Raw genomic sequence first — 15,681 nt, forward strand, 5'->3', positions numbered from 1 at the left:
AAACTGCCAGCAAGAACCAGAAGGAGCATCTCAAAAGGATTCCACAGACCTTGCAGAATTATTTAGGTGGGAGTTGCCTCTCCTCATATGAGAATGCTTACATTCTTAGTGGCCAATGACGGATTTAACCAAATTCAAACAAAATCCTAGAATACTAGAAAACCTGACCAATATCCTGCACAGCTATAGAAAGTCTGATTTATCCTGATAAAAAAAGAAATAGAAGAGGGGGATTCTACAAACTTTAGGTCAGTGAGTTTAACTTCAGTTTCTGGAATAATTCTAGAATCCATCACTAAAAAATTGGTTTGTTAGCATTAAGGAAAAAAAAGTGATTCATTCCAAAGAACCACCAACCTAAAAAGACAGTAGTATTCAAAGACAGAATGAAAACAATCTATATTCTCAAATTAATTGTACTCCTTGGTACTATTTTAGCAAAATATCTGTGAAAGTGCCTCATTCTATTTTTGAAAACAAGATGGAAATCTGAGGGCTAAAGTAATCTTCATAAATGCTCAAATCTAAGCATATATTTTCTAGGATAAAAAACTTTCAGTAGTCTAAGTCAGTCCAGACAAATTTATTAAATATCTACTATTTGAAAAAAAATATATACTATTTGCACGGTGCGAGCTATGTGGCACTGTGGATAAAGTGTGAAACTTGGAGATAGGAGGACATCTTCCTAAGTTCAAATCTGGGCTCAGACACTTACTAGCTATGTGACCCTGGTCAAGTCACTTAACTTGTTTGCCTAAGTTTTCTCATTTGTAAAATTAGCTAGAGAAGAAAATGGTAAAACATTTCGGTATCTCTGCCAAGGAAACACCAAATCGGTCATGAAAAGCAGACAAGACTAAAAAACAACTGAAAAACAAATAATGTGCTTACTAGATGAATACTGTAATAGTCTCCTAATTGGTCTCCTTGCTACTAGATTCTTTCCTCTCCATGCCATGCTGCACATAGCTGCAGGCTGATATTTCCAAAGCACAGATCCAACTGTGTTATTTACCCACTAAAAAACTTTCAGTTTTATATTTCCTTTAGAATAAAATACTAGCATTTAAAGCCCTTTGCAATCTGGCTCCTGAATATCTTTTCTAGTGTCATTTCATATGACTTTTCTTTTACCAATTGTTGATTTGATTTTTAAACTGGGTAACTCCTAAGCATCTCAAACTCAACACAATCAAAAACTGACTTCATTATCTCTGCTCCCAAACTTCCCCTCTTCCTAGATTTCACACTTTCTACCAAGGGCACCAATTTCAATACACATACATTTAGATGGATGGATATAAGTATATATATATTTTTATGGAACATTAAAAAAACTAAAAACAAAACTCCTCAGAGCTCTCTCACTTCCTTTAACAAATTCATATATGTACAATAATACTCAGCAAAATAACAAAGAATTAACTTTTCCTATCTAAACAAATCAAATTTAACAAAAATCCCCCTTGCACAGTGACAGATCCATGGAGAGGGAATAGAGCTCTCTAGGGGAGAAAATGTCTGCAAATGAAGACGATGAAAGAGAAAAGACTCCTCAGTTGTTTGCCTTCTAAACCAATAGAAGGGAAAGTCCACTGGGCCTCTATCTGACACCCCCAGATTGCTGTTTTGATTACTGATTCAATTGCTTGTGATGCATGTCTGCTCTGTCTTTCTCCACTTATTTCTCAGTATTCCCTTACTTTATGCAGACTACAAAAGCTCATACTCTCTTGTCCCTCATAACCCACACCTCCATGATCACTAATTCCTTCCACTTATTGAGGGAATTACCACATTATTCCCTAAAAATTTATAGAAGGGATTACATTCATAGTAGCAGCACCTGGCAGAGTGATTTGTATGTAGTAGGAACTGAATGAACTTTTAGTTGACCTGCATTAAACTAAACTGAATTTTCCAAAAGATAATAGAATGCCAGTGAAAAGGTTTGCATTAAATCTTATTTAATTGAACAGGAAAAAAAACAGAAATAGCAATAAAGGTTTTTTTAAAAAAGCTGTTTCAAAGGGGGGTGGAGCCAAGATGACGACAAGAAGGGATCGAGTCTTAGGAGCTCTCTGATAAAATTCATCAGCTAAGGACTCTAACTAAACTTTTGAGAGACAGAACCCACAAAGGGACCCAGTGAGGCAGTTCTCCTACTCAAGGTAACCTGGAAAAGAGCAGAAAGGCTCTGCTCCCCGGGGTCGGAGAGGCAGCCTGCTAGAGGGGTGGCCCACCAGAGCCAAAGAACCTCAGCCTCCCGGAGGCAACCGCAGGGCGCTGGGGGTCTCAGCTCACAGCAGCGGGGGGGGTCTCCTGAGCTGCACCCCGAGGAACACCGGGCACAAAGTGGGGGAACAGCGGGGGACCTCTGCCAGAACAAGCACTTGGAGCCCAGCCCTCAGGGCACACAGCAAGCAGCATCCTCTTCCCCCAGCCCTGATCCAGGAAACAGAAGCAGGCAGAGCCAGTAAGAAGGAGCCCCCAGGGCATGAGCCTATTGAGCTGAGGGAGGGGAGTGAAGAGAGACTGCCTAGCTCTGTCCTCTGCCCCTGAAAAAGGACTCTGGGGCTCTGACCACATTCAGATCCTGACCACAGTCTAGGACCCCCCATAGAACAGCAGCCCCCCCCCACATCAGCCCCTTGGCAGAGTGGGGCGCTTATGGTCATTCACAGACCAGGAGGGAGGACAGAACCTCACACACTGAGACCCTTGTGGGAGTGTCCCAAAAGCTCAAGAAACACCCCAAACCAGGCCCAGGCTGGGAAAATGAGCAAGCAGAGAAACAAAAAGAAGACTATTGAGAAATATTTTGCAAATGAGCCCAAGAAGGACCAAAATATTTAGTCTGAAGATGAGGAAGCACAAGCTCCTGCATCTAAAGACTCCAAGAAAAACAGAAATTGGGCTCAGGCTATGATAGACCTCAAAAAAGACTTTGAAAATCAAATGAGGGAGTTAGAAGAAAAACTGGGAAAAGAAAGGAGAGAGATGCAGGAAAAACATGAAAATGAAGTCAGCAGCTTAGTCAAGGAAATCCAAAAAATGCTGAAGAAAATAGCATGCTAAAAACCAGCTTAGGTCAAATGGATAGAACAGTTCAAAAAGTTATTGAGGAGAAGAATGCTTTAAAAAGCAAAATTGGCCAGATGGAAAAAGAGATAAGAAAACTCTCTGAGGAGAACAAATCCTTCAGACAAAAAATAGAATTCAGGAAGATTGATGAATTTAACAGAAATCAGGAATCAATACTTCAAAACTAAAAAAATGAAAAATTAGAAGAAAATGTGAAATATCTCACTGAACAAACAACTGATATGGAAAACAGACTTAGGAAAGATAATTTGAAAATTATTGGAATACCTGAAAGGCATGATCAGGAAAAGAGCCTTGACATCATTTTCAAAGAATTACTACAGGAAAATTGCCCTGATATTCTAGAAGCAGAGGGCAAAATAGAAATGGAGAGAATCCACCGATCCCCCAGAGAAAGAGATCCCAAAAAACCAACCCCTAGGAATATTATAGCCAAGTTCCAGAACTCCCAAGTCAAAGAGAAAATATTACAAGCAGCCAGAAGGACACAATACAAATATCGTGGAGCTGCAGTCAGGATCACACAGGACTTAGCAGCAGCTACATTGGAAGCTCGTAGGGCTTGGAATACAATATACCAGAAGGCAAGAGAGCTTAGAATGCAGCCAAGAATGAACTACCCAGCAAAGCTGAATGTCCTCTTCTAGGGAAAAAGATGGACTTTCAATGAACCAGGGGAATTTCAAAGGTTCCTTTTGGAATGGCCAGAGCTTAACAGAAGGTTTGATATTCAGATACAGGACTCAGGTGAAGCATGAAGATTGGAGGAGAGGGGGGAAATATGAGGGACTTAATGAGGATGAACTGCATGTATTCCTGCATAGAAAAATGACACTGATAATACTCATATGAACCTTCTCAGTTAATAGAGAAGGTAGAGAGAGCTTTTATAGTTGAAGCACAGGAGAAAGCTGAATTCGAAGATAAAATATGGTGTAAAAATGGAGTCAATAGAAAAAAAGGAGAAATGGAATGGGAGAAAGAAAAAGGAGAGGGGGAATAGTCCAAGATATTTCACATAAGATTTTTTTTTATTATAATTGCTATTGCAATGATATGGAAGGGGGAGGCAAGGGGGAATGAGGGAAACTTTGCTCTCATCAGAGATGGCTAGGAGGGGAAACAGCAAATATACTCAATGGAGTATAGACATCTGGAGTAAGAAGGAGGGGGGAGCAGGGGGAAGGGGTGGGGATATGAATAAAGGAGGAGAGGATGGACCATGGGGGGAGAGTGGCCAGATATAACACATTTTCTTTCTTACGTCTTGCAAGGGGCTGGGAATGGAAGGCCTGCCCAGGACCACAGGGCCAGGTGGATTATGGGCCTAAGGGGTGGTATGGGGGCTCAGGGCTTCTTGGCCCTGGGACCAGGGATCTGTCAGCTGCACCACTCAGCTACCCTACAGCAGAGTCAGAGTGAAAGGAGAGAGAAAATAGAGTACATGGTAGTGGAGAAATAAGAAAGGAGGGAGTTGCGATCAGCAATGGCAACGGTGGAAAAATATGGAAATAACTTTTGTGATGGACTTATCATAAAGAATGAGATCCACCCATGACAGAGTTGTTGGTGTTGGAACAAAGACTCAAGCACCTTTTTTGTTATGATCATTTGGGGGAGGGTGCAGGGCAAGTAGGGCTGGATGGCCTGCCTGGGGCCACATAGCGGGGTGATCTTTGGGTGTCTGGGGCCAGATTTGGACCCAGGTGCTCCTGGCTCAAGGGCCAATGCTCTGTCTGCCACCCAGCCACCCCTACTATTAGTACTATTTTATTTTATTTTGGGTCTTTTTTTTTCTTTCTTTTTTTTTTTGGTTTTTGCAGGGCAGTGGGGATCAGGTGGCTTGCATGTCACAAGGCTGGGTGATTGTTGGGTCTACAACGCTGGATGTGGACTCGGGTGCTTGTAGCTCCAGGGCTGTTGCTTCGTCCATTGTGCCACCTGGCCATACCTACAATTATTACTATTATTATTTTTTATTTTAATTTTTCCCCTCTCCCCTTTACTTTTTTTCGCCCAAACAAGTCTATCTATATTCATGGGGTATTTTGTTTACTTGTAAACAAGAATATTTTATTAATGTAAAAAAAAAAACATTTGTACAAAATGAGAATAAAAAAATAAAAAAGAAATCATTGGCGGGGGGGGCAGCTGTTTCAGTCATCCAGACAGATATACTTGGGTGGTGACAATGGGACAGAAAGAAGAAAATAGCTAAAAGAGATATTAGAAAGATAAAAATGACATTTCATATGCAATTTAATGTGAAAAGCCAGAAGTTTTTGATTTCTCTCTATATTAAAAATGAGGTATTTGTTTAAAATGCCATTTTAACAAATGACTACCCAAAATTATTATTTGGTATGATACATGCATTCATGTTCTGATCAGTAATCATTTAAAATGGCTTAATATTAAACTAATCAATTAAAATTAATTTTGTGATAAAATAATTTGAATAATATTTCTAGACACATTCCTTTCTACAATTCATAATATACTAAAAACCAAACAAAATATAGGGGGAAAACATCTTCTCTTCAGATGGAGGCGATGAAAGAGAAAACTATTCAGCTGTTTGCCTTCTAAACCAATAGAGGGAAAAGTCCACTATGACTCTATTTAGAAATTTTTTTTAAATCCTTTGTACTAATGAAAAGAGATCTGAAATTTCAAACCAAACAACAGATTAGTATATATTGTACAAGGAAATGGAAATTTCTATGAAATAAAATTTTGAAGAGAAAATAATTAAAACTTTTTAGAAGTTTCAAATTTCATATTAAGTTTTTAAATTACACTAACTGTATTACATACCATTTATAATGACTCTTCAATTCTGAGGATCTTCCACCATTGGTCCTTATGTTGGTCTTTGGTGAAAACATAGCTCCTCTGTTGGAAAAAATACCTTCAAATGTTACTTTAATAACATAGATTGAATACACAGTTCACTACAAAACCAAGAAAAGCCAGATGTCCATTTGCTGCACTCATTTCAATATTATTAATGTAGCAAAACTTTTGAGTTTCATAAGCTAAAATTCTTTCTAGTAGATGAGTAAAACAAGAGAGTAGGAGGTCATAACCATATTTTTCTTTTGTCTTTGTATCAGTGTCTTTCACAAAGCAGGTGCTTTATGTTTATAATAAATGTTTAAGTGAATTAAATTTAAACCTACTTAAAATATAGTCACTGTAACTTCTATATCATTAATTGGCTCATAATTTCAAGTACATATCTACACATATACAAAAACGTTGCTGCAATTTTCAAATAGAGACAAGGATTCCCCAATGAATATTTCCCCAATGAACTTACTCTTCTAAAAATGAAAATCAGCACCTTCTTTGTGACTTCCATTCTTAAGAGCACCTAGAGCATCCAGAAGTTAAGACACTTGTTTAAGATTTAAAAAAATGACATGTACCAGAGGCAGGACTTGAACATGGATCTTTGAACATGGATCTTTTCCTAGCTTCAGGACCATGCTACCTGTTTCACTGGACTTCTTGATAGTATATCATGACTTACTTTAGGAAAATGCCAATAAAAAAAGGAAAATGCTAGTAAACAATAGTCACACCAAAAAAAAAAGTGAATCAATCATCATTTTGATTTGTGGAGTTTATGCAAAAGAATAAAAGTGAAAAAAAAAAATGATGGATTGCAAAAGAAAGAATGGCATAATAGAATCAGCTGAAAGACCTGAATCTAGGTCCAACCTCTTAGACCACCTGGCTGTATAACTGTATGTAAGTTACTTTAACTCTCAGTGCTCTAAGTAATACTCTGAGTATTCAAGAAAAAGTATTCATTTGAACTTAAAAGAAAAGGCTTCTTTATAAGACAGTTCCCCGTGCCAAGAAAATCACAGGTCCAGTCTCCATTTTAAGAAAGCAATATGTAATTTTCAGCTATCATTTTAGTATCAAAACTTTCTTTGTTAACATACCTATGAACATTAATATGTTTATGCTAAAATGAGACAATATGCAGTTTATCAAGATGCTCAAAAACACATCTAAAATGCAAAATGAGATAAAAATATTTATTTTAATCTCATAGCATTTTAACATTTTGCAATTCTAGTATCATATATTAAAATTATAGTCTATCACAGTGTTCCACACCTATCAAGATTCCTTACTTCTTGTGTATGAATCAAGAAGGGCCCTTCCTTTTCATTGGGGTCACTGGCTTTAATGATGTTTCCAGCCTGACCCACTTTGTTAAAAGTTATATGCATCACTGTTAATAAACTGATTTTCATCAGGCTACATTTACTGAATTTACTCAAGACAGTTTTATGTCTATCCTAATTCAAGTAAGCAGTATCACATAAAATTTGAACCCAGGCCCATCCCTCTTTGCATTATTTCACAGTGTCTCTCCAATTAGTTAAAAAGTATTAATATTTTAGTGAATTGACTAAAAGAATTCCTACTCACTGTGGTGCAGATGAATAACCAGATGATATAACTTTATTGTGAAAAACCAGTGGTTGATCTTTTATGGTACTCTTCACAACTATAGTAAAATAATTTTAAAAGATTATTCAAATAGTTGGATTATTATATTCTCACTATGAAAATGTCACAGTAATTGTAATTTTTAAAGTATCAAATGGGGGGGGGGGGATCTTTATAACAAATATCCTGATGAAATCAAAGGTTCAATGCCCAAAGATCTCTTTCTCTCTGATAACAATTTGATAATCAGGATAAATGGACAGCTTTATGGCACAGTGATTAGAATCAGACCTGGAATCAGGAAGAGCTGAGTTCAGATCTGATTTTAGACAATAGCAATGTGACCTGATCAAATCTCTTAATCCTGTTTGCCTCAGTTTCCTTATCTATAAAATTAGACAGAAAAGAAAATGGTAAACTACTCTAACATCTTTGCTAAGAAAACACCAAATGAGATCAAGAAGAATCGGACACAAATGAAACAACTCAACAACAAATTCAGACTATATAGGGAATTGAAACAGATATATGAGATCAATGGTCATCATGAAATAGATAATTGGTTAAAGAATATGAATAATTTTCAGAAAAAAGCCAATTATCTCTCAAATGAGTTCATGCTTTTGGTTTGGTTTGTTTAGATTTGGGGGGACTTAAGTTGGTTGAGGTGATTACTGAGGAGAAAGTTTCAAGGGTAGGAACATTATCAGGAAGTATCTATGGTATAAAAACAATCAACAAAATTTTAAAAAATAAAAATTACTTTTATAATAATAAAGTTAATAAATGTCTTAAATATCACATGAAAACTCATCAAGTTAATGGATTAGAATTAATCAAAAGCAATACTGTGGTAAAAACACTTTATATAACTTATTTCAGCAATAAAATATATTATATAATTTCATACTTTTTTATATTGCCCTCAGTGTGTTTTTAAAGATATGGACCCAATTTTTGTGGTTCATTGCATGACTAAGTCAAGTAATTTGGGTTTCCATATGATTTTTTTCAAAACAAAAAAGTCCTTACCAATGCATATTTTAATAATCACAAGACTCAATGCTTAGAAATTTAACCACCAGAGACTTCCAGCCAAGATGGCAGAGAGAAGTCAGGCACTGTGCTAAGGCCTCCTAGTTTTCCCTCAGAAATAATATAAAAGAAACCTCTTAACAGAAATTTGATATACAAAACCCAGAAAAAGAAGCTAGGAGAAGAACATCTACCAAGAAAGTCTGTCCCAGGGGACCATGGGGTACTCCAGGAGCAGAGAGCAAAGAGCAAGGAAAGGGGAAGTGGTGGGATGAAGCCAGAGCACCAACTTAAGCCACGGAGGCCTTGGTTGTGGGAGCAGCAGTCTGGGGAGTCCCAGTGGGGGTGGAGGGCAAATTCTAGCACAGATAGGTGCAGAGTATGGCTAGACATCAATCTGCTCAGCTCAGGGCCATGAGTTCCACATTCAGTAGAACCCTCTTCCCAGAACAAACACAATAACAGCCCTCCCCTTATACCCCAGATTCAAGAGTGGGCAGTAGAGCTCCCTCAGCTGAATAGGGAGATTAACTACTTCACCCCAGGGCACAGCCTACATTGTTCAAGGATAACTGTATCCAGTAGCACCACACACCACCTCCAGGCCTAGCAAGAGGGCCTCAAATCAAGGCCACAGACACTCCAAAGAAAGCAACCATCAGCCCCTATTGGTCAGCCCACTTGGAGTTACTAAGCCCAGTGAGAAAAGCCTCTAGGATATTCAGTATCAAAGGTATGTGAACCAGACCTTCCCCAACACAAGATCTTAGGAAAATGAAGAAAGAGCATCACAAAGGGGGACCCATTAAAAACTACTTTGAAGACAAAGATCCTAACCCAGAGAGATCTAGAAGTTCTGAGGAAAATATGAATTGGTCTCCAGTCCAAAAATGCTATCTAGAAGAAATCAGGAAAGAGTTTGAAAATCAATTGGAAAATTGGGAAAAGACACTCAAGAGAAAATTAACACTTTTGCAAGAGAAAATTAAAATCTGGCAACAAAGAAAAATAAGCTAAACAAGAAAAATGCTTGGAAAATGCAATTGGACAAATACAAAAAAGAAAATAATTCTCTCAAAATCCCAATTGGGAAAATGCAAAAAAGAAAATAGTTCTCTCAAAACTACAATTGGGCAAATGGAAAACTCCTTCAAAAAATAGAAATGATCAATTGGAAAAGGAGTTGCGAAAGGAAAATGAAGAAAATTCTTCTCTAAAAAATGGAATCTGTGGAAACTAATGACTTCATGAGACAACAAGAATTTGTTAAAAAAAACAAAAAAACCTGAAAACTAGAAAAAATATAAAATACCTCATCAGCAAAAACAATGACCTCAAAAACAGAACCAGGAGATACAACTTAAGAATGATTAGGGGGTGGCTAAGTGGCATTGAGGCAGCTAGGTGGTGCAGTAGATAGAGCACTGGCCCTGGAGTCAGGAGTACCTGAGTTCAAATCTGGCCTCAGACACTTAATAATGACCTAACTGTGTGGCCTTGGGCAAGCCACTTAACCCCATTGCCTTGCAAATAAAAAAAAAAGAATTGGGGGGGGAAGCTAGGAGGCACATTGGATAGAGCACAGGCCCTGGAGTCAGGAGTACCTGAGTTCAAATCTGGGCTCAGGCACTTAATAATTACCTGGTTGTGTGGCCTTGGGCAAGCCACTTAACCCCATTTGCCTTGCAAAACACCCCCCCCAAAAAGAATAATTTGGCTTCCTAAAAACAGAGAAAAAATACCTAGACTCAAAATTACAGGTTTTAGGGATGAAAAACTGCCCTGATACCATGGAACCAGAGGACAAAATAGTAATTGAAAGAACACATTGACCCCCTCTGGAAAGGGATCTTAAAATGAAAACACCAAGGAATCCTGTGGCCAAATTCCAAAACTATCAGATAAAAGAGAAAATACTGTAAGCAGTCAGAAAGAAACAATTTAGATCCCAAGGAGCCACAGTAAGGATTACACAGGATCTGGCTGCATCAATATTAAGGGATGGAAGTGCCTAGAATGAAATATTCCAAAAAGCAAAGGAAGTTGGAATTCAGCCAAGAATCTACTATCTGGAAAAACTGAGCTTTCTCTTCCAGGGGAAATGATGGACATTTAACAAAATAAGAAACTTCTGACTTTTCCTGATGAAAATACCAGAGCTAAATAGAAAATTTGGACATCAAACAGGAGACTCAAGAGACACACGAAAAGGTTAAAGAAAAGGGGTAAAGAAAAAAACTGCTATCCAATAAAATGAAACTGGCTATATCCCCACCTGGGAGATAACTCTTGAGAATTGTAGCTCTATTAGAGAGAATACACTTAGCCAGAAGTAATGGACACTCATGACTTATCTGTGACTCTGACAGAAAGATTTAAAAACAATAATTCCTTAAAGGGGGGGGGGGGGGTAAAGAGATGGGAGGTTGGACGAGAATGAATGGGGTAAATCACATTACATAAAAAGCCACAAAGGACCTATAGCAATAGAGGGGAAGAAGGGAGGCGTTAAGAAACACCTGAATCTGACTCTCATCAGATTAAGTATAAAGGTAACATGCACACACTAAATTAAGTTGAGAAACATATCTTACCTTTCAAGTAATTAAAGGTGGGGGAGGAACTAACAAAAGGAAGAAGGGACACAGAGAAAGGGGAAAGAAAGGGGAGGGGGTTGGATACAAGGGAGCAATTACACTGAAGATGGTGATATGCAAAAACAAAATACAGGGGAATATGGATAAAGTAAAAAAAGGGGGAAAATACAAATAGTGGGAAGATAGCATGGAGGTCAATAAAGACTTAGTAATTATAACTTTGAATGTGAATGGTATGAACTCCCAATAAAATGCAAGTGAATAGCAGACTGCATTAAAAACCAGAATCCTACAATATGCTGCTTACAAGAAGCAGAAAGATACATACAGAATAAAGGTAAAAAGTTGGAGCAAGATATATTTCACTTCATCTGAAGTGAAAAAGCAGGGGTAGCAATCCTTATCTCAGACAAAGAAGTTGCAAAATTAGATCTCATTAAAAAGATAAGAAAGGAAACTATATCCTCCTAAAAGGTACCATAGACAATGAAGAAATTTCATTGCTAAATATGTATGCACTAAGTGCTATAGCATCAAGACTCTTAGAGGAGACATTTAATGAGTTACAGGAAGACACAGACAGCAAAACTCTACTGGTGGGAAACCTCAACCTCTTGCTCTCAGATTTAGATAAATCTAACCCTTAAATAAACAAGAAGAGAGTTAAGGAAATAAATAGAATGTTAGAAAACCTAGACATGATAAACTTTTAGAGAAAATTGAATGGGGATAGAAAGGAATATACTTTTTTTTCTTCAGTACATGGCACTTACACAAAAACTGACCATGTATTGGGGCATAAAAACCTAAGAATCAAATGTAGAAAGGCAGAAATAGTGAATGCATCCTTCTCAGATCACAATGCAATAAAAATCACATGCAATTTTGGGCCAGGAGGATATAGATCCAAAACTAATTGGAAACTAAATAACCTCATTTTAAAGAATGAGTGGATCAAAAATCAAATTATAGAAAGTACTGATGATTGCATCCTAGATAATGACAATAATGAGACAACATACCAAAACTTATGGGATATAGTTAAAGCAGATGTCAGGGGATATATTATATCTTTAAATGCTTACATGAATAAATTTGAGAAAGAGGAAATCAATGAACTAACCTTGCAACTAAAAAATCAAAGTAAGTACAAATTAAAAGCCAAATTAGAAATCCAAAAAAATGAAAGGAGAAATTAATAAAACCAAAAGCAAGAAAACTATTGAACTAATAAATAAAACCAAGAGTTGGTTTTATGAAAAAAAACAATAAAATTGATAAACCTCTGGTCAATTTGATGGAAAAAAGAAAGAAGAAAACAAAATTGCTAGTATCATGAATGAAAAAGGTGAATTCACCACCAATGGGGAGGAAATTAAAGTAATAATTCAGAATTATTTTGCCCAACTCTATGCCAATAAATTTGATAATCTAAGTGAAATCAATGAAAATTTACAAAAATATAAGTTGCCCAGGTTAAATGAAGAGAAAATTATATACCAAAATAACACAATCTCAAAAAAGAAATTCAACAAGCCATTACTGAACTCCCCAAGAAAAATCTCCAGGGCCAGACAGACTCATAATTGAATTCTATCAAACATTTAAGGAACAATTGGTTCCAATTCTATATAAACTCTCTGGCAAAATAGGTGAAGATGGAACTCTACCTAACTCTTTCTATATACCAATGTGGTGCTGATACCTAAACTAGGAAGAATCAAAACAGAGAAAGGAAATTATATACCTATCTCCCTGATGCATATAAGATGCAAAAATCTTAAATAAAATCTTAGCAAAATGATTACAGCAAGTTATCACTAGGATAATATGCTATGACCAAGCAGGATTTATCTCAGGAATGCAGGGTTGATTCAATATTAAGAAAACTGTTAGCTTAATTAACTTTAACAATAGCAAACCTAACAGAAATCATATGACTATATCAATAGATGCTGAAAAAGCCTCTGACAAAATACAATACTCATTCCTACCAAGAACACTATAGAGCACAGGAATAAGTGGATTATTCCTTAGAATAATAAGTAGTATCTATCTGAAACCATCAACAAGCATTATATACAATGGGGATAAGCAAGAGGCATTCCCAATAAGTTCAGGGAAAAAACAAGAAAGCCCATTATCACCATTACTATTCAATATTGTGTTAGAACTGTTAGCTTCAGCAGTAAGAGAAGAAAAAGAAATTGAAGGATTTAGAATTCGGAAGGAAGAAACGAAACAGTCACACTTTGCAGATTACATGATAGTATACCTAGAGAATCCTAAAAGATTATCTAAGAAACTATGAGAAACAATTAGCAACTTAAGCAAAGTTGCAGGATATAAAATAAAACCTCATAAATCCTCAGCATTTCTATATATGACTAGCAAGATACAACAGCAAAAGCTAGAAAGAGAAATCCCATTCAAAGTAAGTTCAGACAATATAAAATACTTGGGAGTCTACCTGCCAAGGCAGATTCAGAAATTCTATGAAAATAACTACAAAACACTTCTCACACAAATAAAATCAGATTCAAATAACTGGGCAAACATCAACTGCTCATGGATAGGTCAACCTAATATAATAAAAATGACAATTCTACCAAAATTAAATTACTTGTTTAGTGCCCTACCAATCAAAATTTCAAAAAAATTACTTTAATGAGTTAGAAAATGTTGTAAGTAAATTCATATGGAAAAATAAAAAGTCAAGAATTTCCAGGGATTCGATGAAAAAAAAAGTGCAAAGGACCTTTAGATCTTACCAGATCTAAAATTATATTATAAAGCATCAGTCATCAAAACTGTCTGGTACTGGCTAAGAAATAGAATGGCAGATCAGTAAAATAGATTAGGTGAAATAGCAGGAAATGATTACAGTAATCTGCTATTTGATAAACCCAAAGAGTCCAGCTATTGGGATAAAAACTCTCTCTTCGATAAAAACTGTTGGGAAAATTGGAAGTTAATATGGAAGAAAGTTAGATTAGACCAACACCTCACACCCTATACCAAGATAAGATCAAAATGGATGCAGGATTTAGACATAAAAAACAATATTATAAGCAAACTGGAAGATTAAGGAGTAGTTTACCTGTCAGATCTATGGAAAGGGAAGCAATTTATGACCAAGGAAGAGATGGAGAACACCATTAAAAACAAACTAGATTATTCTGTTTACATTAAATTAAAAAGCTTTTGCACAGAGAAAACCACTGTAACCAAGATCAAAAGAAATGTAAAATTAGGAAACAATTTTTGCAACTAGTATTTCGGACAAAGGACTCATTTCTGAAATATACAGAGAACAGAGTCAAATTTTCCAAAACAAGGCCATTGCCCAATTGACAAATGGGCAAAGGATATGCAAAGACAATGTACAGCTGAGGAAATCAAAGCAATCCATAGTCATATGAAAAATTGCTCTAAATCATTACTTATTAGAGAAATGCAAATTAAAGCATCTCTGAGATATCACATCACACCTCTCAGACTGGCCAATATGACCAGAAAGGACAATAATCAGTGTTGGAAGGGATGTGGAAAATCTGGGACATGAATACATTGCTGTTGGAGCTGTGAATTCATCCAACCTTTCTGGAGAGCAATTTTTAGAATCATGCCCAAAGAGGAATAAAAATGTGCATACCCTTTCATCTAGCAATACCACTACTGGTTCTATACCCTAAAAAGATGATGAAAAAGGGTAAAAACATTACTTGTACAAAAATATTCATAGCAGCCCTGTTTGTGGTGGCAAAGAATTGGAAATTGAGTTGAATGTGCTTCAATTGCGGAATAGCTGACAAATTGTGGAGTGTGTGTGTGTGTGTGTGTGTGTGTGTGTGTGTGTGTGTGTGTGTGTCTTTTGGAACACTATTAGAAAACCAGGAGAGACAGGAATTCAGAGAAGCCTGGAAGTATTTGCATGAACTGATGCTGAGCGAGATGAGCAGAACCAGAAAAACATTGTATACCCTAACAGCAACATGGGGGTGATGCTCAATCTTAATGGACTTGCTCATTTCATCAGTACAACATCCCAGGACAATTTTGGAGTATTTGCAATGGAGAATACCATCTGTATCCAAAGAAAGAATTGTGGAGTTTAAAGACCAAAAACTACTACCGTTAATTTTTTTTAAAAATGTCTCATGTCATTTTGCTATCTCTTATATTTTATTTTTTCCTTAAGGATATGATTTCTCTCTCAACACATTCAGTTTTGATCAATGTATAGCATGAAAATAACATAAAGACTAACAGACTGCCTTTGAGGGGGGGAGGGAAGCCCCACATGCAAGGGGGGGCAAAATTGCAAAATTCAAAAATACAATTAAAGAAAAAGAAATTTAACTACCAGTTGGTTACAGAGAAACTACTAACTATTAAATAAAATTAAGTATTTATATGAATACTATTACATAAGCATTTTTTCTAAGACAAATAAATACTGTAACTT

The 15,681-nt window shown here is 36.4% G+C and overlaps 1 protein-coding gene across 12 annotated transcripts in view; it reads right to left on the minus strand.

The window, feature by feature from the left end:
- Positions 1–15,681, minus strand: part of WDR27 (WD repeat domain 27) — a 292,990-nt gene that overhangs the window by 210,400 nt on the left and 66,909 nt on the right. For all 12 annotated transcript variants that reach the window (XM_074188081.1, XM_074188085.1, XM_074188082.1 and 9 more), the window contains 2 exons: positions 7,561–7,639; positions 5,926–6,003 (listed from right to left, as the gene is read on the minus strand). In XM_074188081.1, the coding sequence (XP_074044182.1) occupies positions 5,926–6,003; positions 7,561–7,639 (157 nt within the window). The remainder of the gene's footprint in view (positions 1–5,925; positions 6,004–7,560; positions 7,640–15,681) is intronic.

Source organism: Macrotis lagotis, chromosome 5 (genome assembly GCF_037893015.1).
Source record: "Macrotis lagotis isolate mMagLag1 chromosome 5, bilby.v1.9.chrom.fasta, whole genome shotgun sequence".
Taxonomy (NCBI): Eukaryota; Metazoa; Chordata; class Mammalia; order Peramelemorphia; family Peramelidae; genus Macrotis; species Macrotis lagotis.